Consider the following 26,516-nt stretch of genomic DNA (forward strand, 5'->3'; position numbering starts at 1 on the left):
CTGACTTGGGCACGCCAAATAAAAAGGGGGCCTCACCAACCCAGTTGCGTACCCATCGGCTGTCGGGTTCCGAGGTGGCCGGGCCGCGCTGGCACCGGCGGGGGGTGTCCCCGGGCCGGGACCAACGTGTAGTGGACGTGGGGAAGGGAGCGCAAACCGAGCCAGCCGTTCCAACGAGCGTCTGACTCATCAGCGGCCACACGCCCTCGGCCTCTCGTACGAAGGCGCCTCCGCCCGTGCGGGCTCGCTCGCCCTCTCTCTCCAGTAATGATCCTTCCGCAGGTTCACCTATGGAAAACTTGTTACGATTTTTACTTCCTCTAGTATAGTCAAGTTTGATCTTCTTATCGGCGCGGTGCCGGCGCCGGGGGGCCCATCCGAGGCGCGCACTGCCACACACTGGGGCGCATCCTTCCCGCATTGTCCTGACGAGTTCACAAACAGTCACGAAATTTTGTCGTGACAAATATTTTCAACATTTCAAAATTTTTGCCCAGACATGGCACGCAGTCACGACGGGTTTACGCACACTTCACGCCACTTTACGACTAGTTCGTGCACCGGAACGACTCGAGTCGTGCCAATTCGTGCCACAAAATTGTGCAAGTGTCAAGGCGGCTTAAGTAATTAGTTACTAAATACAGTAAATTAACAGTAAACTAATAAAATATTCTAGCATATTGTGTCATTTCTTCAAATATGTGATTTAACCCATAACCACAACCACCATATGCTGAAAGTCAATATTTATCCAGGATGAATATCCATTCTTTTAAGCTGCACACTAGAGGTAAGATTGAACCTAAAAAAATCAAGCCCGACCCGACCCAGGCCCGCGGGCATTAAAGCCCGACCCAGCCCGAGCCCGACCAATTAACTTGATTTGCAGGCCCGAGCCCGAAGCAAACACGAAATTTCAATTTATCCCATAGTGTTTTTGGCAGAAAAAAAAACCGCAAGATTTTTTAAGGTTAAAATAATTTCGATATTTTTATGATAATGATAAATACATTTGCACAACGAAATAACGCTGGAACGATGCGTGTCATGAATTCACGTATTCATGGAAGTTCAACAACTGGGCTTTATTTTCAGACACACGAGGCAACAACGGTAGAACTCCCTCGGGCATATCAGACTGTCATAAGGAAAAACGCTGTCTCCAGGATGGCCATGTCGAAGGCTGGGTGAAGTCAAACGATTCAGGAGAGTGAAACTTAGCCATCACGTTGCTTTAGTCTTGACTGCAGGGCGAAAGAGCAACTTCTGTGCACGCGAGGCAACACCGGCAGAACTCCCTCAAGGCATATCAGACTGTCGTAAAGTGTGGCTACTTCTGTAAACAAGGGCGATACTCATTCCAAAGACCGCTAACACCTCCTAGCGGCGACTGGCGATCCGTAGAATAACAGTTTTAAATGACACCACAATGCGCACTCGCTTAATTACGCGGAGAAATACTGCAGCCCACTCGGCTTTAAATAGAATAATGTACCTTACAGCGCCGCCTTCTGTTTTATCAAAATTATTTATTTACAACAAGTATTCCTTAGTTTAGTATCCACGCATCGTTTTAGAATTCATTTTTCTAAACATATATATATATATATATTTTTTTTTTAAAGTCAGCGAGAGAAAAGCGCGGGCCCGACCCGACCCGAACGTAATGACTGACATTTTCGGCCCGACCCGACCCGAATTTGGGGCCGGGTCGGGCTCGGGCTAAAGATATTACCTCTACTCCACACTGAGGAAATTGCTCATAAGTCATAATCTTAAATTAAGTCCATCCATCCATCCATCCATCCATCCATCCATCCATTTTCTTGACCGTTTATTCCTCACAAGGGTCGCGGGGGGTGCTGGAGCCTATCTCAGCTGGCTTTGGGCAGTAGGCGGGGTACACCCTGGACTGGTTGCCAGCCAATCGCAGTTAAATTAAGTCATGATCTTAAATTTCTAAATCACCACATTATTAAGAACATAAATAAAAACAAATACAGAGTCATGTTTGTCAGCGAAAAGCTCACCTTCACCTCCTCTGTCACACTGTGAAACCTGCTGTGATCTGGAACAAACATTCTATCTTTCTGTCATCCCACTCCATTTCTTTCTCTGGGCCTCGCTCTGGCTGGGAGTCAATCTCTCTTTTTTTACTGCCAGCTGATAGTGGCGCATGACTGTCGGGATCTCTATTCATGCGTTCATTCCATCTATCACCTGCTTCTGCTGCCTCTGTCGTTGCGCTTCTTCCTCTTTTTGCCTCTTAGAATATATTTAAGAGAAAACTGACAATATACTGGCGCATTAAAATTTTACTGCATCGCTACCTTCATAATTTGGGCCATCTGGACCAGGTTCAGGATCTCCAGGTTCAAAACCTTGAATACAATGCTAGCGCAATACCGCCTGTTGCAGGATTTGAACCCAACCTTAAAAGAATGCTTTTACATGTTTTCCTTACGCTGCATGGCAGTAGCATTTGCATAAACAGCTTTTGGTAAGTTTTATCCCTAAAGCTTTATTTAACAGGCTGTGGAAATTGAACAGAGAGTGGTTGCCATGGTAACAGGGTCTAAATTTCCCCAAATTACCATAAAACACTAATTAAAAAGCACTGTCTGAAAATTGCATATGACAAGCACTGTATACATGCTACAGTTAAAGCAGTCCCTCAGGTAAGGATAATTGATTGGCAACGGGCAGTAAACAATTTGGACTGAATGCATTATTAGTGGAGGTCAGCAGTATGCTAAATATGAATTAATCATGTCTAATACTAAAACAGTTTGACAAGTACTGTGGCTGCAGAATGAGTCACAGTTGTAATTGGAACTGTTTTTATTGTTTACATTAGATAGAATGGATTTTCACAAAAGAAGTGTAAAAATAAGAGTATTTTTCTGCCAGATTATGAAAAGAAAAGGAAGTATGTGGAAATAATGCAGCAACGCTGTAGCAATGATGTCCAGGTGTCATCTTAAAGGGTAATTCAACAATAAATCAACTTTTGTATTTATTTATTTATTTATTTATTTTGCTGATAAACTGTATAAATTTGTGTCTACAAATGCTGTCTACATATCCTGCTCATTATTTTGACATTTTACTGCATGTTTGTTGAAAGCTTGAATTTGGGGCAAATTTTTTTTATTTGATTTGATTTATTGAACATATAAACAAGCAAACAGCAGAAAAAAAAACAGAAATTAAAAGAAAAGAAAAGAAAACCCCAATAAAATCATCAATCATATTTTACATGTTCAAAAGGGAGTAGGAAGACGTTAAAAACGTATCTAGTCCTACCCCTTTTACTTTATATATTTAAACTTATTTCATTATTAAAACAATACTAATTTAATACAATACAATACTAATTTACTATTTTTTTTAATAAAATGTATAAACCTGGTTATATATACAAGTGCACTTAGCCATATGTGCATTTGCCAAAAACATATATACATGTATTTCCTAGACATATACAATAATACCTATCTAAAAAACCATGTGTTTGGTACCATCTTAAGGTTCAACACTGGGATAAACACCATTTGGCTGTTTGTCCTCTCATTACACGAGAAGTTGCAAACTACGTGACGAGTGGATCGTGACATAGTCGCACCCACCACCCACCGGTTCATTCTCGTACACGCCTCCTTAGCGAGTTGCTGCTGTCAGTCGCAGCCAGACCACGCCCGACCTTCTCCCCATTCGCAACCCAACGGTCCTCCAGGCAACACCCACTTTGAGCGCCAATTTCAAATCTTAGTGAGGGACGGAGCAAGAGTCTGATTTCCTGATGAGTTACGCCCAATTCACACTGACTGTGGAAAGGACGCGGTGCGTTTCCATACGGCTTCCGCACGGATTGCAGTTCACACAGCGTGCGTTGTGTGTCCGGAAATCTGCACCCGCCAGGGTTCATGCTGGAGAGTTGAGTTCATGCGATAACAACCATGTATATAGAGCCCTATTGTCATGACTTGGGTCATGCAGGAGTAATGTTTGGGTCTTGTCTCATGTCTGGGGTCACGCCTGGGTTAAGTTTGAGTTGAGTTCATGACCTGTTAATCTAGTTTCAACTAGTTTTAGGCTGTGTGATGTAATATGATGTTTGGAACTCTCTGTAAGAACAATGTTATGTCAGGAATCTTTAATAGCGTTACTGAAGAACGTTTTATGCTATATGATGTTTGTTGATGTCAGGAACTATCGGTAATTACTGGGTTAACAGCCAATCAGAGAATTCCATGTCAGTACTGGTACTCAACATGTCGAGCCACAACCAATGAGATTGATTGACTGTCTATATAAGCTGCCTGAGCTTTGTTTCCAGTTCCGGTTCGCGATGTGTGGGCCGCGTCCCAATACTTGTGCGACTTTGTGCCCCTCGGTTGCACGTTCCCGTCGACAGGTGAGAGAGTGTGTAGTAGTGTGTCTGTCAGTTGTCCGAAGCACTTCAGAGAGCTGAGACGCTCTGTGCGCTCCCGCCCTTCAACAAGAGCACGCGGTCGGGGGGCGCAGGTGTGGGGGGGTGCGAGTGTTGGAAGCTGGCCCACACATCACAACCCAGAACCGGAATCAAAGCTGGTGTGCAAAAACACAGAAGTCGGAAGTCGGAACTTGAATGTGTTCTGTCCTTGCAGCTTCGGTATGGCCGCCGTATGGAAAACGCACCGCCTCCCTTCGGCAGCCAGTGTGACTTGGGCGTTACTCTTTAAACCAGGGGTGTCAAACATACAGCCCGCATACCGGATCAGGGCCACAAATGGGTTTAATCCGGCCCATGAGATGATTTTGTAAAGTTAAATAAAAAAAAAAAAAAAAAAGGTAAAACGTCAAATTAACTTTTAAATTAATTTAATTAATAAAAATGTAATAATTAATCAGCTGGCCACAATCAAAACATATAGATTTGTAATTTCACAAGCAGTCCTCAGATGAGCAATGCAACTTGTACGGGGAATCGTCCTGGATGTCATTATTTTACACACAACTTAAACTACGGTTTGTTTAATTCTTATTATTATTTTGTTATCATACACTGACATAAATGTGTTGAATGTGTTAAATACGACACAAATTCAATTACTGGTAACACAAATAGATATGACAAGGATTAACGTCCTTATAACGTCATTAACTGCGCCACACAATGCATTCTGGGAACAATAAGCAAAACAGGTCAATTTAACACGTCCGGAACGTATACCAGCAAAGTGTTGCCGCGTTACATATGCATTCGGGTTATTTTGTGGAACAATAATTACAGTTGAGCTCCGTAATTTAGGGCTGGTCCACAAAAATCTGTGTATAAATGACGGCAATTGTTTTTAAGTTATATACTGTTATTTTACCGATGCGACCGCTTGATAATATATTTTCCTCCGTGCGGCCCCTGAGCTAACATGAGTTTGACACCCCTGCTTTAAACATTCTTACTAATAGGCGCAGTAATACGTCTACACCAGTGGCGATTGCTCTAAGACTGCAGTGGACGTTCGGCTTCTCCTAATCTCCCTAACCCTGAAAAAAAAGAAAGTGATGAAATATGCACGGGTGTGTACAATTAATTATGCGCGACAATAGGTCGACCTCATCTTTGTTCAGAATCAGCTACTCATCACAGATAACTGACAGGACTTCTTTCTCATTCATACCTGGGGTGCCACTGCCCTTTTATTTATTTACACCAGAGGTGTCCAAACTACGGCCCGGGGGCCATTTGCGGTCCGCCGTCCATTTTTCAGTGGCCCGCGACATATGCTAAAAATGGCATTTGACTCAGTTCAAATAAAATAAACAAAAATGTTTGGCGATGGTCAAAGTAAGAAGTGAGGGTGTTGAAAACACAGGTGCTATTAAAAGTTATTTTAGTTAAGTAGAACTAACGAACTTACTAATACTAAAATTAAAAAAACAATTTCGTTAACGAAATAAAAATAAAAATGAAAATGCTTTTTAAAAAACAAAAACTAACTGAAATTACATTTTATTTTTACAAAACTAACTAAAACTAACTAATTATAGCAAACATGTCTTTTGTTTTGGTCTTTGGTGTGATTTTTAGTAGATTTATTTTGATATCAACCGGAATAATGACGTTTGAAAGTATGTCACACAGAAGTGACATCATCTAGCAAGAGCCAATAGAAAAGCACCTTAGATGACATCGCTCCCATGATGTATTTTTAAATATTGCGCAAAGTAATACACGTTTAAAAAAAAACTAATACTAATACTGAAACTAACTAAAACTAAACTAAAACTAAGCATTTGTTAAAGAAATGAAACTAATAAAAACAGAACAACCCAGATAAATGCTGGGCTTTTCCCCGCCCATCGGACGCGGAGCACCTCTGGGGGTTTATGGACAGACATTCGGCTACTGTGTGATGATTGGATGATCTGTCTGCCGTGTGTAAAGAATGCGCTTCCCCTGAGTTGCACAGACAATTTAATTCCCGGCCAATCAAAGTGGCTCTCCTTGTTCCCTTTAAAATTCAGCGCAGGAGAGATCTGCAATCATAATGGTGGACACATAAAAGATGATAATTATTTTTTCTTAATATTTGACATACACAATTTAACATCAGCTTGTTAATGAATTGATTTTGTTGATGTTGGTTTGTATTTAATATTTTACAAAATTAGTATTTTGAAATAGTTTCTTAAGTGTTAAATTAGTACTATTACCAGAGGTGGGGACCCGTTGGGAGTGACGGACTGCCTCCGTTTTTCTGACGAATAACAAATGGGAAGAAACTTTAAAAAAATGTATGACTATTAAATGACATCAGTGCAATTTCCACAGTACTTGCTGATGTACTATTACATCACAACTGTGTGTTTTTTAAAACCACGGTAAATCCAATACAGAGTTTGCTGGATGTGATGGCCATCGTATAGCAGGTACATATGTGGATGGACAGACAGGAGAAGTGCTGTCACAGTGAGGAGGAAGCTCAGAGCGAACACACTGCTGTGAAGCCCACCAGTCACGACACAATTCCGCTTAGGAAAATATTTTAACACGATGCCATCACCACAATAACGTGGGCATCGCAAGGCAAAAACAAGACACTCAGTCAAGGGTTAGACACTTCACTCCCACATACCTGGGCACCGTCGAACTTCATCATCACGAATCAGACAGCTTACAAGTAGAATTTATATAAAGCCAGTATATTAACTCTCTTTGTAGAACGTAGGACTGGAAAATAATAAATTGATAGCAACATTTCCCTCAATTTTGCACTTTTACTCTTGCAAGTCACAAATTCTTGCACTTGCAGAAAACAGGAATAACATTTCATTTCTATAAAAATGTATCATAGTACTTCCGACAGGCTGCACTTGTTATTTGTTGCTCCCCAGACTTCCACAGCACCTCTGACTCACTCTGGCGGACTCAGGCTACCACAAGCAATTCAATTTTACAACTGTCTGGATGTAATAATCAAAGATTCACCGCAACTGACCGTCTGACGTCGACTGACACCAACATCCATGCCCTGATTCTATTTTTCTTTTTTAATCATCTACATGATGTACTATAAGATCATATAACACGTTGTCAGTTGCCATTATAACCATTAGCACGGGCATTTGCCTTAAAATCAAAACAGTCACAGAATAAACATAATGTAACATTAAGTCCCTTAAAGGGATCGTTTAGATTTTTTTACATGAATTTCAATTTCATCCTCACCTCCAGTGTGTGCGATCAGCATTGACTTACCCCTGACAGCGTTCTGTGACACGAGTTCTGGTCCGGTGTTGGACGAGAAGAAAATAGTCCAGCAAGCTGGCTGGGGTCACGGAAATAAAGCGTTTTTCTTCTAAAAACAACTTGTGTTCAAAAGAGTGATACATTTGCATCACAATACTCTTTTCTGAATAAAGTCAGACGCCATTACCGCCAGCCACTACTTTTCTGTTCGTTCGTATCACTGCGCGTCACCCTGTAGACAGTGAATTGACACACTGCAGCCAGCTGATCCTTCCGCTAGAAGTTGTTTGTCTTTTCGAAGGCGGAAGGATCAGCTGGCTGCAGTGCGTCGATTAGCCATCTACAGGGTGACGCGCAGTGATACGAACGAACAGAAAAGTAGTGGCTGGCGGTAATGGCATCGGACTTTTTTCAGAAAAGAGTATTGTGATGCAAATGTATCACTCTTTTGAACGTAAATTGTTTTTAGAAGAAAAACGCTTTATTTCCGTGAGCCCAGACTGCTTGCTGGACTATTTTCCTCTCGTCCAACACCGGACCAGAACTCGTGTCACAGAACGCTGTCAGGGGTAAGTCAGTGCTGATCGCACACACTGGAGGTGAGGATGAAACTGAGATTCATGTCAAAAAATCCGAACGATCCCTTTATCATCTATTAGACAAGGCCTAAAGTAATTTATGAGGGGCGTACATAGCAAATACACCATTTAAAAACCAAACATCTCAAATATGATTTTTTTTTGTTCTTAATACAGCAGTAGTAAGATTAACTGGATTCATGAATTTTTTGTCACTAAATGATGGTCATGAGTGATGGAGCCTATTCCAACAGACTTTGGGCAAGATACTGTACATTCCTTAATTGGTCATCAGTCAATTAAATGACTTGAAATAAATGACAAACAACCAAAATCAATGAGTCTCAATGAAACTTCCATTCATGTAAAACTGTAGGAAGAAGCCAGTGTCTCTGGGGAAACACACGGAGGAGAACATGAAAACTTCACAAAGGAGGGTGAAATCCAGCATTCAAATCCAAAATCTCTGACTATGACGATCTAGCCACATGTCAGCTAGCCGCTTGGATTAAATCTGACAGATATATAATTTTTACATTTTAAACCATCTCATTCTTAGCGGGAAAAAACAGCTTGATTTATCAAAAATCATAACAGAGAGCCGCACAAAGAACCTCGTAAGCCAAAGTAACAAATAATTTCCAAGTGGGATTTATTTTTGCTCCAGGGTTCACCACAGTTGGAGAAGTGTAATTTGATTTTCAGCTTCTGTGGTAAATACAAATTGAAAGTGATAAGCTACTTTTTTTCCCCATCTTTGGTACATAGACATAGACAACTGATTTATGCATGTTGACTGTTGCATGCAGTAATCCTGTATGTCACTACAAGAGATGCAAGGCAACATGCCATATGGACATGTATAGACCTTTGGGAACCAAAACACACAAACACACAGATTAGATATACATACTATATAGTACTGTAAGTAAAAGCCATTCCACATCATCACATCGGTGAGAATCTAAAAAACTGTCCTGACATTAAAAACAAAAATGCATTGCCAGAAATAATATAAAGGGCACTCTTCAAATATACTGTACACTGTACAGCACAGTCTAGCACAGGGCTGGGTAAACTCGGTCGTTGAGGGCTGAAGTCCTGCAGGTTTTGGATGTTTCCCTTCTCCAACACATCTGATTTATGATCAACTCATCAGCAAGCTCTGTATGAGCCTGATAACGAACCTGTTGATTGGAATCAGCTTGTATTGGAAGAGGGAAACCTCCAAAACCTGCAGGACTTCGGACCTCGACGCCCACCCCTTGTCTAGCACATAACGTGATCTAACGGTGGGCTGTGTAATCTAATTTGTGTTTAAGCAAACTGTAATAATTGGATTAAGACAGTTGAGAATCAGGCTCAAATGAGCCTATATCAGATTCATTCATCAATTTTCAATACTGATTGTCCTCAGTAGAACCCCAAACTTGGTCATGACCCAATCACAGGGCAAATATCAAAACAGACTAGTAACAACACTTATATTCATAAGTTGAAATTGGACCCACGAGTTTAGGTGAGTAAACCACTCGACTAGCGCAAATGCTAGGTGGTTACAGTTGATGGACTTACTGTTATTTGTTTGGAAACAGTCAGTAGAATAATAAGTTTTTATATCAAATTTAAACAAAACAATTCTAGATATATATATTATGTTTTGTTCGATGCCTGATAAGGTATTAATTTTTTAGCTGAGTTTTTAAATTACAAATTTTTGTGTGACTGAGTGAATGTTGTAGCCATTGATGCATGGCCGGCAGTCAGACTTTAGTCAGTGTGGCCTTCATTGGGCATCTGTGTCTCTCATCTTTGCGAACACTGGCAGCAGTGGGCTCTTATCAGCAGCTTTTCAAGCTGATTGAGCATGTGAAAGTAAAAGTGGGAGAAATCACTCAACAGATCGGTGAATGAGAAGAGAGAGCACAGTTTTGTCAAAGGGGCACATCACATACCTGCTTTTTAAGCTTCAGTACTAATTCTAGGTTATCTACTGTAGGTCATCAAGCGTGCTTTTAATAATCTTTGCTCCAGAACACTTTAAAGTTGGACCTCACAGCCTCACAGGCAGGAGTGGGGTGTACTGTATGTGTTTGTGATGTGATATGTATATGTATTTATATGTATATGTGATATGTATTTCTGACTTTGAACCAATATTGTATTTGAATCTTGCATCAAAGCTTGAGCATTGAGAAATATTTTTTTTCGAGGTCATAAACCACTTTGCATTGTGCTAGAGCTTGTAATTTTTCAAAGAACTGAACTGCTCTAAAGAAAACTGGAGAAATATTTTGCAGACAGATGATAATAAGATGTCATTATCATCCTGGACTGAGATGTCTTTTCATAGATGCAAGAAGTTGATCAATTTCATGCAAAAACCGTTTCTCAGAAAGTGTGGTACAGCAAAATATTAAATTAGTGATTCATAAGAATGCAACATTCTAAAGATTTTTGTATTTGTACATTATATATTTGAGTATGCAAAGAAAAATGCAGACACTGCTAACTTTTGAACAATTTTCTCAATTTTCTGTAAAGTAAAAAAATATTTTATAATTTTTTTCGTCATAATTTGATTTAGAATATAATGGTGGAAATAGGGATTTTGAGCATTACTAACGTCTCTAAGCACTGGTATTATTTTGAACGCAACTATATGTCGTGATTTTGGCCCAAGATTCAAGGTTATTTGAACCCGGGAGATGAAGTGAACACCCAAAGGTGATTGAAATTGGTAATTTATGTAGCGCTTTCCCATCTCACAAGGCCATCAAAATGCTTTACGTTTTTTTGACTATTCATTCACCTACTGATGATTAGGGATGTCACGATAAGGGCAATATTGTGATATTTTGATATTAAAACTGACACAATATCGTCGTCGTCATGTTTACAATTTTTAAAAGGAACACATTTGTTAAAAAAAAAAAGTCAGGTTGATTTCCATTTGTGCAGTTCTAGCACCCTCTAGTGGCTAATTTATTAGTGCAATTTAATTTTCATTAGGGATGTTTTGGCCTTCTATGTTTAAAATCTATGCTAATTGTCAGATGAAGGGGAACCTAATTTGCTTGTGAAGCGATCAATGTGTGCTTGCATTACCAATAAGTGCCTCAATATTGTTATTACCCCGGGTTTTCACCGGATGCGGTTGCGGTGCGGTTGCGGTGCGGTTGCGGTGCGGTTGCGGTGCGGTCCGGCGACGCAGGCAATTAGATTCCATTCATTCGAATGGTGCAGTTTACACCGCTTGCGGGTGCGTTGCGTGTCGACTGCGGAAGGCCTGCGGCGTGCCGCAAGCCTTCCGCAAGGATAGACCTATTTTCTATTTTTGCCGGACGCCGCAGCGGTAGGCCTCCGGCAAATGGCAAGCTAGCACAAAACACATTGAGCGGGACAGGAAGACCGACGCAGTTTCAAAAATAAATTTCCGGTTACCTTTCAGAATAAAACACTCGCCAGCTCCTATTTCGCAAGCTTTTCAGCAAAACGTGACGTGGGCGTCGCCGGGCCATGTGCTCATTCACGGTTTAGACACCAGCGAACATGGACGAGGAGAGGTTTATATTGGAGGTGGAAAACCACAAAATAATATATGACACGGCACATCCTTTTTATAAGGACAACCAAAAAAAGGATGCTGCATGGAATCTCATAGCAGAAGAAGAAGAAAAGGTTAAATCAAAAGAAGTCCACCTCTCTTTCTGCTTCTCTGTTGAGCACAGACTTCTGTATGTTTGTCGTTGTGAAATGCCACATGATCGCGCGCGCGCGGTCCCGCGAGACACGTTGGGAAGGGTGTGGATTGACAAAAAAATTGACCCGTCCGGAGCACGCAGTCAAGACGCACCGCACCGCAACCGCACCGTAACCGCATCCGGTGAAAACCCGGGGTTAGAGATTGTAGGTGGTTTATATGCTGCTGGTGGCTTAATATTGTGCTTTTTTTCAGTATGAGCTCTTTTTTACAATATTGTGATCTTTTTTAAATATCGCCAATTCCCCCCACAATATCGTGATAATTATCGTATCGTGAAAATATTGTGATATTGCATCGTGATGTTTGGATATCGTTACATCCCTACTGATGATGCAGTATCAGGAGCAACTGGGGGTACAGTATATTGCTCAAGAATACTTTGGCGTGCTCACATTGGCCTGGGATTGAACCCACAACCTCAGGATTGCGAGCCGACCGCTCTACCACTGAGACATGCCGCCCCAATTGCCTATATTGATAGCATAAACATAACTGCTCCACAAACTATGATACCAAAATATTTCAAATGCTTACACAGACAATTTCTAATCTAACAAATCATTAACCTTACATTTAGAATATTCAATAGAACAAAATGAACACTTGTAATGCCAGTTCAGCTGCCCAATTCTGACCTGCCATCAATCAGACTTAGTTCAGTGAAATTAAAGTCCACATTTATAGTCAATCATCAAGTAAAACCATGCACATTGCTCACGGTTGTCACCATTAATCTATTAAAACAAAGCAATCAGCTCCAGCGTTGACTGTGTCATGACTTATTTCTTCATCAGAACAAAAAAAAAAAATAATGAGTAGTGGAACACACAAATGTGGGTGAGAACAGTAAAATTTCCATCACAACAAAGTCATTAACTGCCCGCAGCAGTATCAATGTCTGATCTTAATGTTATCAATACTACTGTTAGACATGATGGTGCAATATATTCCCTGATTGATATTTTGATCCAAACCTCTGTCACACACTTTGTCAGTTGCTCACCAGCAATCGCGCAGCAGCTTTTAAACACGCTGTGTTTCGGTCTATTTAATTCATGTGCGGCACACGTCTCGTTCTATTTTTGGTCTTTATCAATTACTGCTGTTTGCCTTCGGGTAATATTTGTGATTCATGTGTTCTTTTTATTGCAGAGGATAAGACTTATTATTCCCCATGTCCATTAGAAGAAGTGACCAGATGAAGGTCTTTTTTTTTCTTTTCAAAGACTAAAAACTATTGATATTAATTATTCAAAGGACACAACAGATGACAGTCTCCTTCAAGATTTCTCTTCTTGTCTCTCATACAGCACAGACGCTTGCTGCTTTGCTCTCTTTGCTTCTTTATAATTCTGTTGAAACCTCATTATTTCCTCTTCTAAACAATTATAATCCATAAAAAAAAAAAAAAGACTCCTGGATCCTCATGTCTGTTAAACTGTATTTTTTGATAGATGCAGTTGACTGTGGTCATTTATCAACATTTTTATTTTTTTTTATTACCTCCTCACGATAACGTGACCACAGCCTGCTAATTAGCACAAGATATTTTTTATTTTTTGCAAACTTGAAGCAAGATGCCTACCTTTCCACTGAATACTGTCACAAAGTACTTCAGAAGTTCACAGTGCTGGGGACGAAAATGCATTGATTCACAGTGTTTGTGGAGGTAAATGGGCAATCGCAGAATCACTACACATTAGCAATGTCTCAAAATAGTGGAAAGGAGCAAGCTAACAGACAAGCTAATCAGTTCGTACTGTCATGTCTTCTGGTGAAGAGGCAAGGCATTATTTCATTTTTAGATTTTACAAGTGCTATATGTTAAAACTTATAAATAAGTTCATATTTGTTAAAAGATATGTTACTTTATTACAGTGTATTTCCTAGTGCAGGGGTGGCAAACTGCGGTCCTCGAGGGCCGGTGTCCTGCAGGTTTTGCAGATTTCCCTACTCGAAGTGCAGCTGATTCCAATTAACAGGCTCGTTATCAGGTTTCTGCAGAGCTTGCTGATGAGCTGATCATGAATCAGCTGTGTTGAAGAAGGGAAATATCCAAAACCAGCAGGACTGCGGCCCTCGAGGACCGGATCTCGCCACCCCTGTCCTAGTGTAAAGTGCTAAAACTGATGTGGAATATTCGTCAGAGTGAGACATCCTCCTTCGGTGGAGCGTTTTTGATTTGTTTGTATTGTAAGAGCATCTGTCGCTAATAGTGCAGCTTTGACGTAATTCCACTCTCTGGAGGACGCAATCTTTTCAGTTTGGTGTGTAGAAGTCATAAAACACGTTTAATGTGCTCCAAACACGAGCCTTGGAAGACATTAGTCTTTGTAAGTATTAATAAGGTTATTTTGAGTTAGAAAGGCTATGTTGCATTTTAATTTGAACATACGAATGTCTGCAACTTCATTGTTGTATCAGGATGTATTGCCAGTGTTAGCTTGTTACTTGTATGATAGCGTCTACAATGTAATTAGTAACATACTGTGTTTTTCTGTTTTTTCTGTTTCAGTTACTTTTATCCACTTTTACATTCATATTGCTGTGTTTGTAAGAGCAAGAAAGCTTCATAAAGCAAGAAACGTACGCCTTGCGTGTGGAGTTTTCTTTAAGTTCGCTGGCTGTCTAGCAGCACATAGTCACGTGCCGCGAGGACAGCACACGTACTTAGAATGAAAGTAGCCTGAGGCGACGGCACTAAATCGTCCTGTAGCCCCCTCTGGAATTTTCTGTGAGCAAAGGCCAAAGAGATGAGACAGCAGTCAACAGCCAGACTCGAAAATCAACAAATTAATGAGGAATTGGGTTGAGCCAAGCTGAATGTCTCAACACCTGAGGACGGTGGCTGCATCAAAAAACAGTAAGAAACATGAATTTGCTCAAAAAATAAACAAAAACAGATTTGCTACACTTTCACTTGACCAATAGGTATGGTGAAACACAGCTTCAAACATTGAAAATTGATGAGCTATAAGTGGGTCCACTCATTCCTTTCAAATTAAGTGAAGGAGAAACATGTGTGCAAAGACATAGAAAAAAACACGAGTCACAGTGGAGCGCAGAAAAAAACAAACAAACAAAAAAAAAAAAATCACCACTTGCGCCCCAACTTAGACCTGCTTTTGCCTACTCTTTGTCATCAAATTGTCAGGTATGCCAGGGAATCCAGAAAAACCCTTTTGGCTTTAGCCACAGGTGCTTCTACTCAACAGGTGGAGATGAGCTAGTTTACCTGCCAGTTAAGTAGAGGCACCAGTGACTAAAGCCAATGTGTGGCAAGGTTGCCCCCTGGCTGGGACATGTAATAGAAAACTCCCTCGATCCCCCCAGAAAAGTGCAGCGCGGTCTGCCAAATTTCACCTTCACCTTTCTCCGAGAACAGGGACAAACAGATCATTCCAGTTTTAAAGGGACAGTCTGTATTATTCAGTGCCATCTAGTGATGAACTAATAGAATGCAACAATTTTGAAGCACGCGCACAACAGTGCCTCATACTGTAGAGACCACACTTTGCAAGGCAACCACCAATTACTAACCATACTTGTCATCTTTGGGTTGTGCAAAATCATGCATTGGTCGATGCGGACGACTGGCAACATGCAGCGATGACTATTCCTTGGCGGGGAGGGAGTAAATGGCGGCCGGTGAGTGGGGACATGAATGTTGATCGTAAACTCCTGAAATTCCCAAAATGGTGTCTGGTCGTCTTTTTCACTATCCATCTCTGTCATGTCTGAACCGGTATAATGCTGCGTGGTGCAATCCTCTCCCCGCCAGCCTCCAAATGCTTTCCCGGTAGAATCATGGATTACAGTACAATATTATGTGTATGATCAAGACTTCTTGCCTATCACTGCCTACTGCAGGAGTCTCGTAACCGGCCGCTTATCGTGCAAGCAGGCCAGGGTTGCCAGATCCTGTGTCAAAAATTCTCTACAACACTCAACTCTTTACTTTGTTGCAATTTTTAGCAGGAGAAATGACCGATTGAGAATCACCTGGGAAATAGGGTTTAAATTTGCGAGTCGTCCGCGTGAATCAGGAATGTTGGCAAGTATGTATTGCCAATTATTATAGCAGTACGGCGAGCAGGAGCAGTGAGCAAGAGTGGCTAGCAGGAAATCGTTGGAGCAGCTAACAAGAGCAGGTAGCAAAAATTAGCTGGAGTGGTTAACAAGAGCGGCTAACAAGAGAAGTTAGCGAGAGGAAAGCATAGGGGAGACAAGCGGTGGGAGCCCGAATAAGGCGATGACCACCTGCTGGCCCCAGCTTTTGAAAGTAAGCGGCGGTCGACCCATTGGGTAAGACACTACTTGCAAGCACCAACAGAGGCAAACTATGGTTGTGAAGTTCTTCACTCTTGGGTATCCTTTGCAGAAACATGAAGGAAGAAAGAAAACATGTCAGTAACCCTACGAGGCTCAGTGTAATATATGTGTGATAGAACATATTTGTTTGCATTTTAGTGAAATATTGTGTTCTTAAAATGAAGGAATTATTAGTTCACCACTAGATGCCACTAAAAATACACACTGTCTCTTTATTGCTATTCTATTGGCTGCAAGTACAATACATAATCAATTTAAAGATTTTACGTGTTTTTAAATCTCTTAATGGTGCTGCCCCGCCTAATGTTTTTAACACACTAACGAAACATCAGACCTTTGCTCTGCAAGTAAATCTCTCTTCAGTGTACCACGTATACATTCAAAATCAGCTGAAGGTGGTTTCCGTTGTTATGCTCCAACACTGTGAAAATTCTTGCCTTTGGAACTCCCTCCGCTCATTACCAACAATATCCATCCATCCATTTTCTTTACCGATTACACCTCACAAGGGTCGCGGGGGCTGCTGGAGCCTATCCCAGCTGGCTTCAGGCAGTAGGCGGGGTACACCCTGAACTGGTTGCCAGCTAATTGCACAATTTCCAACAATATCTTCCTTTAAATGTAATATTAACACATGCTGTAAACTTAAACTGACATTGGCATTGATCCAATCAAACTCATTGATCGAGTACTCTTTAGCTGATTTGGTTGTTTGACTTGAGACATTTTTGGCCAACAATGCATTATCAGCATCTGCAACACATTTGACTGGCGACCACTCTTCGGTTTTTACCATGCATCTTGCCCAATGTCAGCTGGAATATGTTCCAGCCTGTGACCCTAATGAGGACGTGCTATTGAGACAGGATGGATCGGTTTATCATCCTCACTAGGACTTAAAATTTTCAAACTCACTTGTCACTCAAGATAATTGTTGTTGAGAAGTATAAAGAGAAACACCTAAAAATATATGTAAATGAAAATAAGCACAAAAAAAATAAAACCGTTGCTCAGCTGAAAGAGAAATCAAGTTTACTTGACTGAGAGATTCCTAGTGAGAAATTCAGAACTGGACTGCAACTTATACTGTCACATGACACGTCGCATATATCATATAATGTCATAACATATCAGTGTCTTTCTGTCCGATAGTCATTGACCGATGAGTTGAAACAGACAGAACAGGACACCGGGCAAATCCTTACACTACCATTCTGCACTTCTCACTCATCTTTCCTTCCTTCCTTGCTTAATGCTGCTTCTCTACTTAATCACATTCCTAATGTACGGTGGTGGCATATACTGTAACAGAAGCAAGTGTGCAGTCATTTGGAAATGTTCCTGCATTTACCAGCTATAGAAAAGATTCAAATTAGTGGCTCAGGAATGGATGCAAGGTTTGCAAAGACTTGCTGCAGCACTCACATTCAAAGCATTGTGATGTCCGCAGAGAGCTCAGACCAGAGGCTGCACGCGTCTTTGTCCCAACAGAGAGAAGCTTGGGTTGCCCACGGCAACACGTGGACCAACCACTATAGGATGCAGGCACTCCCTGTCACACATTGCACCACCACTCAAGGAATTATTGCATCCATCTTGAATCAGTGTCCACTCATGCCTAGCTGAGTTAAAAATGTAAAGGATTTGTCGCAACCATCACAGTAGCAGAAATGTGTATCACTGAACATTTGCACATCAGCAACACAACTGGTCACATTGATAATTTTGGAATATCACCATTTGAATAGCTCGTGTGAAACCAGTTGTAGAAACGAACCATATCATTTTTGGCGAAATATATATATATATATATATATATATATATATATATATATATATATATATATATATCCATCCATCCATTTTCTTGACCGCTTATTCCTCACAAGGGTCGCGGGGGGTGCTGGCGCCTATCTCAGCTGGCTCTGGGCAGTAGGCAGGGGACACCCTGGACTGGTTGCCAGCCAATCGCAGTATATATATATATATATATATATATATATATATATATATATATATATATGTATATATATATATATATATATATATATATACACACACACACACACACACATATATAGTTATAGGTTATACTCTGGCAACTATGGCTCGAAATTGCTCATAAGTGAGAGTGGTTGTGGAGTTTGTCACTCTTCTACTCGCAACTACCACCTCAGGCGTAAAGTGTTACTGCAGACTTTGTGTCAAGCTTGTTCATGGTGCACATGCAAGAACATAGTAGGATGACAACGTCTTACATGAACAGCCACTAATGGCTGACAGAGCTGTTCTGGTGGGTGAGCGTCGCCAGACTACTTATTATTATTTCACAAACAAAAGCCATTCTTAAATGTTAAATTAGCTCGTTGATAGAATGTAATCACTGTTCAGATGTTGGAAATGTCACTAAAGCAAAATCATTCGCATCATAGTTACTGTTTTGATTGATACAAAAAAAGCTATTTTTCTCCGGTTTCTGAATTTCTTCAAACCTACCTATGTTCTACTGCTGATTAGAAAACGGCAAAAGCTAGAATGAAACTTTTTTTTTTTTCTAGTGAAATAAGAGTTTATTCTTTCATTTGGTAGATTGGCTATAAAAATAACACAATCACACAACATTCCGTGGTTCACAGGAAAATCAGTCGAAATGCTCTAAAATCACTGGAATTAGGGTTTTAAACAGTGCAGATGACTGGCATTGAATGGGTTTACCTAACATGTATGCTTTTGGAAAGTTAGCTGCAGGGAGAATAGTCAAATTCAGACTGTGAACCTCAAAACCATGATGTACATATGGTGACCACTAAGATTCATACGCTGACGTTCAAATATTTAAGCGTGGACAAAAAACTGTGATGCAGTCACCTACACCTCATTCAGGCAACCTTGCGGGATCTTGTCAGTTTGTCAAATATTGTAGCCACGTGAACTCAATTATACCAACTGAAGCGCATATGTGAAAGGCACACAAACACACACTTACACTAATGCTTCCTGCCTACTGCTAGTGTGAAACACCTTGCTAGTTTCCTGCCGGGTTGTTTCATGATTTCATGGGTCACCCACGTTGATGGCATTCAAACAAAGGCAACATTGTTTTCTTTTCTTTTTTTTTATGGTCTAACCAGCAGCAGTGGGGCTCAGATGTGACCCTACAACTGTCCTTTTGCTTTGAAAAGGCACTTAACACAGGACACATGCTGGCAGCAAGGATCGTGCTTGACTTCCTGCCACGTCAGGGAAAGGTTATCTTTTACTATTCTTGCCGCTGTCACGATAGATGCATATAAACGGCAGTATTTGTTGTATCCCCGCATTGTCGACAACAGCACAGCTCTGGAGACTTCTTCCATGATTTATTTTGCGCAGGATAATTGCAGATGACATTGAGAAGAGACCAGTTTTGAGCAGTTTCACAGTTTGTGCGCCTCCAGTACAGTGCGTGCTGTACCAGAAAAGATTGTCCTTGACTCTTCCTTCTTTACGCCTCCTCCTGGATTAGAAAAGATCTTCCATGTTCTCTGGATTTTTTTTTTTTATGGGTATGTCCAAACCAAAAGCTATTTTCTGTGGATCCTATGTATATCCACAAACATAACACCTACGTTTAAAATCATCTGTGCCCAAAGATAATGCATCTTCTGCCTGAGGCAGATGAATTATTCTCCCGTTCAAATATTTGATTCATTACATGCAGTATCATGCTTAAACATAATTCACTCTCTAAGCGTTTTTTTTTTGTTTTTTTTTGTTTTGTTTTTTTGCATCACTACCCTACCATTTTGACTCACAACACCAGCATAGACACATCCTTCGTAACATCACAATTCAGCCTCACTGTATTGCAAATGCACTGATATACGTGTCCCTCTTCATTCTCTAGGTCTCCTTCCTCTTTGGCCCATCACCATGACGATGGGAGCCAGTTTCATAGATGCAGTCACTAGGCAACCAACAGCAGTAGCAGGACCATGCTATCGTGTATAAGGAAGAGCAGAGAGCCTGATCCAGCCTTGTTCTGTACTCTGCATGGAAGTTTGCTCTTGGAGGAGGATCTATTAATATGTTTAATATGTATTTGACAGAATCTTAAATTAAACTTGCTTAAATTAGACTGACAGAGAGGCGTCTATAGTGAAACGAATCCGGTTACAGGAGGCAAAATGAGACAGCGATGATGCTGTCACACTCTGTGTATTTACATAAAGATATATCTAGATTTCCAGAGACTCAATAATCATCTTAGCACAAGCACTGGAAGCATGTTAGTATGATTAAGTCAGCCTAAAGCTCAAGGCACCTCTACTTCATCGCTGTAATGACAGCAAGACTTATTTCAAGGGACCAGCCAAGGACAAAGCACTGAGTATACAACAAGACATGAAAGCAAAACAGTTCATTATTAAACAAATGCCCAAAGATGAAGAACAGCGGCCTCCAAAATAGATGACAAATTGGGCAGGCTGGTGATCACTCATGGGAGTAAAAAAAAAAAAGTGAGTGTTGAATGTCAAAAATGCTGGAATGTATTCCATTTTTTATTTTTTATTTTTTGAATGATCAGGCAGATTAATCTGACGAGCTAACAAAGCTAATCATTTTTGCTCTGTGTGGGAAAATAGATAAGCTGTTGATGGAGAAGATCACAGAAATAAATCCTCCCAAAAATAGAATAATGGGCAGTTTAAAAAAAAAAAATGCTACTATATGAGGCTGTTAGAAGCAAGTACATGGCCCAGCTAGAAATACGTTATTAATAGACTCCATCTATGAGGCGGCGCAGACAGAGGACCTTTGAAATGTGTTCCAATGACGATGGTAATGAAATATTCCCTTTGATAAGAAGCCTTTTGTGAACGTTACTTTAGTGGCCCACAAGTCAGAGAGACGTACAGCACAGGAGCTAACCTAGCAGGTGGACTGTATGTTACCAGACTACAAACTGCAGCACCAAAGGAGACAAACCATTCACTTGACAGAAGAGGGATGCTTTCAACTTGAACAAGTGCTATAAAGTAAACTATCAAGCTCAATGGCAATTAAATACCGTAATAAGTTATATACACCCTGAGGTGGACTTATTTGCCATTTCATTTAACAGGTGTGCATGGAAAAAAAATGGCAGTAGAACCCTCGCTGGTTCTGTTATAAGATAGGGTTCAATTACACTGCATCACACCCCCCTCAACACCAAACATACACAGACAAACACATCTTGCAGTCATTAAATGCTTCAAAGGACATGTGAAGTGAACATTTTGATTTGTGGTTTATATATATATATATATATATATATATATATATATATATATATATATATATATATATATATATATATATATATATATATATATATATATATATATATATATATATATATATGAAATCTAGCCTTCAAATTGTATCACCAACTCATGTGCTAACTAAATAAATGTGTTGCCTTAAATGTGTTGCCTTACGTTGCAAACTAGAATAGTTATCCATCCTCAGGCTGGAGGTGGCGGTTCCAATTTTCGGGAAACGAAGAGATAAAATAACGGGGGGGAGCAAGCAACCCTGCAGTGGTCCGTATAGACACACGTTGTTGGATTAGTCAGACGAACCGAGCCGGGGTGACTCGAAGACAAGCACCTTGACCCAGTCCACCAGCCGCATCTTTAACGCCCCCGTAGCCAGAAAGCGGAGATGAGCTCATCAGTACGGCTCGTCTCCAGCACCGCTAGGTGGTTTAAATCCAGTTCAAATGCCTTCAGTCAGTAAATGAAATGTAGATAAATGATGACACGGTGCCCGCCGCGCGTCCATGAAAGACAATTCAAGATGAACCAAAGACGGAGAGATAAATCATGCGACCCAGCACGGGGAAGAAAAAAAAAAGCTAGCTTATGTCCTTCTGCGAGAGCCCGCTGCATTCAGCGGGAGCGTCTCCTCCCATCTATCTCCCTGAGAGGAAGAGGCGGAGGGAGCGGGGAGATGGATGAAGATGGAACCGGGACGTGGAAGGTATGTTTGCACGTGAGTGTGCACGGTCGAGAGAGAGAGAGAGAGAGAGAGAGAGAGAGAGAGAGAGAGAGAGAGAGGGAGGGGGGATGAAGCCACATTTCCCATCTTGGTTGTTGCTCTCACAGTAACGTATCACTACACGACTGTTTGTGATGAGGGCAAAAATAACCCAGTTTGTAAATGGAAATCAAAAAGACCCCCAAAACTGCACATGTCGCACCATGTGACTCCTGGGTGAAGAGACAAAAGCCTACTGAAGCCTATCCAGGTGACTTGGGCTGCGTTGTGAGGTATAAACTGTAGTTGTCATGTCTGGGGTCACGCCTGGGTTAAGTTTGAGTTCATGACCTGTCAAGTTTGACGTCAAGTGTCTGTTTTGAACTGATGTAACCATCATCTAGTTTCAACTAGTTTTAGGCTATGTGATGTCAATCTTAAATCCTTTCGGTGATGTCTGGACCTATGTGATGTCTTTCTTTAGTCCTTTACTTGCTACAACCAATCAGATCGATTCACTGTCTGTAGGTGCAGTCTGAGAATTGTGTGTGTTTTGCCGGATTATTGCTTTCTGTCCCTCTGTGCAACTCTCTTTGTTTCTCATCTAGTCAAGTTTGTTTTACACCTCTCGATGTGAATAAATAGTTAAAACCTTATTTGTGTCTGCGCTTTGGGATCCAACCACCAGCACATGACAGTAGTCGCCAATCAATAGAAGGGCATAAACTACCGTATTTTCTCCACTATAAGGCACACCTAAGAGCCTTCAATTTTTTCAAAAAATGACCATGCGCCTTATAATCCAGTGCGCCTTATATATGGATCAATATTGAGCCGCAACAGTTCTCGCTGTCAAGACGCTATCGGTGACCCTGAACGATCGGTGACGCGCATGCGCAGAAGATCCCGCCATCTTGGATCGCTAGCTAACACTAATACTTTACCTCAGAGAAAACAGCTGTTTATTCATTTTGGGAGTGAATGGAGTTGTCAGAAAGCTGATTTGTAATCTATTAATAAAGTTTGACTGACCTATCTGACTGTTTTGTTGACATTCCTTTTAGCGCAGCACCATCTAATGGATGCATAACGTAACCCCAGCCTCTACTGTAGCGCCTCATCTATGGAAAAAGTTTGAAAATATGTCATTCATTGAAGGTGCCCCTTATAGTGTGGAAAATACGGTAACCATCATCTAGTTTCAACTAGTTTTAGGCTATGTGATGTCAATCTTAAATCCTTTCGGTGATGTCTGGACCTATGTGATGTCGTTCTTTAGTCCTTTACTTGCTACAACCAATCAGATCGATTCACTGTCTGTAGGTGCAGTCTGAGAATTGTGTGTGTTTTGCCGGATTATTGCTTTCTGTCCCTCTGTGCAACTCTCTTTGTTTCTCATCTAGTCAAGTTTGTTTTACGCCTCTCGATGTGAATAAATAGTTAAAACCTTATTTGTGTCTGCGCTTTCAACCACCAGCACATGACAGTAGTCGCCAATCAATAGAAGGGGACAAACAACTATTCATATTCACAGCAGTTTTGACAAGAAATTTTAATTTAGTTTAAGTATAGTCTTTTTGACTCAAATTAATTAAAGTTTTAGTCATAATTTAGTCATCTGATTGTGTTTCAGTTTTGATCCAATTAGTCGACGAAAATAATGAGCAATTTTAGTCAACTAAATTGACAGTTTCGTCGATATTTTCCTTCAGCCTAATTTCAACTTTTATACAGAAAATTTTAACACCTATTTGTAGCCTACCTGTAGTTTAACACTCAAGACATATTTAATACAACAGGGTCTTTATTAATTGTTTCAATGATACGTGTTGAACTGACAGTAATATAACTTAGTTTTCGCCTAAATAAAAAAAAAGTACGTAATTGCTTGATATTGATCTTACAGCTGCACAATTAATGTAAAGATGTTTGAACATTATATAAAGTGCACTGAACTGTTTCTGAGGGGTTCTTTTCTCCAACCTGCGTTTCATTCCTTCTGATTGAATTGTGTGAATTTTCGTCACTGTGTTGTCTTCATTTTCGTTTTAGTCATTGACGAAATTGCCAGTCAATGAATGGCTTCTGTTTTAGTTTTAATTTTTACATTTTAATTAAAAAAAAATATTATCACCTATTTACAGTCTTCAGTTACCATACTACATATTTTTGGAATGAGCCAGAGTACCTGCAGAAAACCAACGCAAGCATGAGAAGAACATGCTAACTCCACACAGATTGCCCCAAGCCATTATTTAAATCAGGAACATTTTAAAATGACAATGTGTACAATTTTGTATTTTTCAATTTTCATTCTTTTCTTTCATTCATTTCAATACTATGCCAAAAAAAGTTCTATCACACCTATGTAAATTTTTTGTTTGTTTTTGTTGTTTTTTTTTTTTTTTTTTTACAAAACTGTAGGTCTAGTAACCACTAATTATATTGCATATGTCGCAACACACCTTACAGGGGGCAGACATGTTTCAGTTCAATTTCATTTGATCCATCCTGATCACATGGCTTAGCTGCATATTTTTCAATTGAAGAGCTACTCACTCACTCACTCACTCACTCACTCACTCACTCACTCACTCACTCACTCACTCACTATTATTATAATAATTGATTAACTGGCAATTATTTTTGGAGATCAATTGATGAATCAGATTAAAAGAAGAAATATTCCATCCTAATTTCCATCCCTTTAATATACCAAAAAGTCAGTTTGTCAATGCAGAAAATGCACTAACATATATTTGTGATTCAGTTACTAGTTTGCTCTGTAACACGTGCAGTGTAAAATGAGGTAAGCAAGGTAGCACATAGGCTACACTGTAAAAACAAACAAACAAACAAACAAAAGATTTACTTTAAAAAATGAAAGACCTGATTTATTGCACTTTAAAACAATTCAGAATCTTTTTTAAATGTATTTACAATTATTGAATTTGAATTATGAAAATATATATATATATATATATATATATATATATATATATATATATATATATATATATATATATATATATATATATTGTAGCGATAATTGGGTCGTCTTTTGGACGAATTAATAATCTGGACGTTACAGAGGTAAATTGTATTTACCTCGATAACTTCTAGGGGCACCACGTTGGCTTTACTTTGGTTAACTCATTCACTGCCTTTGACAAGTATACTTGTCAATTGTATTTTTTAGAGCGGTGCTAAATGGGGGCGAATCTGAGCATGCTCCACTGTAAATATCAAACTTGGAAACAACTTTACTGATGCCCAACCACCGGTAGATGACATCATTGCCCCATTTTATAGGAAATAAACACAGTTTCAGAGTCCATGGGAGAAATGGCTGTATTTTGGCAAACCTACATTTTTCTGCTGTCAATTATAAAAGAACGGGACGGGACAAAAAGTAGGGAGTCTATTCTGTTATTTGGTAGATTCGGTTTATATATAATTATTGAATGTAATATCACGTGAGTATTGGAAATGTAAAAATTTTCTATAATGACTGGCAGTGAATGAGAAACCAACGACCAAAATCCTTTCTTCATCAGTCATTTATCATCTAAAGTCGCCACACTCGATATTCAGTGGTTCATTGTACTAACAAAAGAATAATAATCCACTCGGAAACACAGATGATTTAGGCGGAATAGAGTTAATAAAACATGCATTTATTCACGATTGTTACACTACAGAATCAAAACACTGCCTATCTAACTATTCTACCGTCAGAAGAAAAGAAATAAAATAAAGCTAATGAAAATAGGGAAAGAATGCGAACGAATAAGGAAATAGGATCTGTGATATGTTTCAAATGTAAATTGCACACAGTGATATGCCGAATTGGGGGATCAAACGTGCACTTACGAGTTGGGTGCTGCGTCGAACGAGCAGAAACGGGAGGTCATTTTGAAAAAGGGGGAAAAATAGTCAATGTTCGTTCAAAAAAAAGGCAAGAAAAATCAAAAAGGGGCTTGAGCAAGGGAGCCGCTCGGGGGCTGACGTAGTTGCGCGGCTCGTCCCTTGATTGGTCGGCGAGATGTTTCCCCGGCGTGGTATTGGTTCCGCCGAACAGCCTCCGACTCCAGGTGTTGGA

At 40.1% G+C, this 26,516-nt stretch overlaps 1 protein-coding gene across 14 annotated transcripts in view; it reads right to left on the reverse strand.

Moving 5' to 3' along the window:
- The window catches only part of lrrc7 (leucine rich repeat containing 7), a 186,322-nt gene that overhangs the window by 119,138 nt on the left and 40,668 nt on the right, over positions 1-26,516 (reverse strand). For 10 of the 14 annotated variants that reach the window (XM_077533313.1, XM_077533312.1, XM_077533311.1 and 7 more), the window contains exon 1: positions 21,874-22,381. The exons of 1 other annotated variant lie outside the window; for it this stretch is intronic. In XM_077533313.1, coding sequence (XP_077389439.1) covers positions 21,874-21,898 — 25 coding nt within the window. In that variant the 5' untranslated portion in view covers positions 21,899-22,381. Of the gene's footprint in view, positions 1-21,873; positions 22,386-26,516 lie in introns of those variants that run through there. 3 more of the 14 variants (XM_077533324.1, XM_077533316.1, XM_077533325.1) reach the window with 2 other exon arrangements.

The sequence above is a fragment of the Festucalex cinctus genome, chromosome 10 (genome assembly GCF_051991245.1).
Source record: "Festucalex cinctus isolate MCC-2025b chromosome 10, RoL_Fcin_1.0, whole genome shotgun sequence".
Classification (NCBI taxonomy): domain Eukaryota; kingdom Metazoa; phylum Chordata; class Actinopteri; order Syngnathiformes; family Syngnathidae; genus Festucalex; species Festucalex cinctus.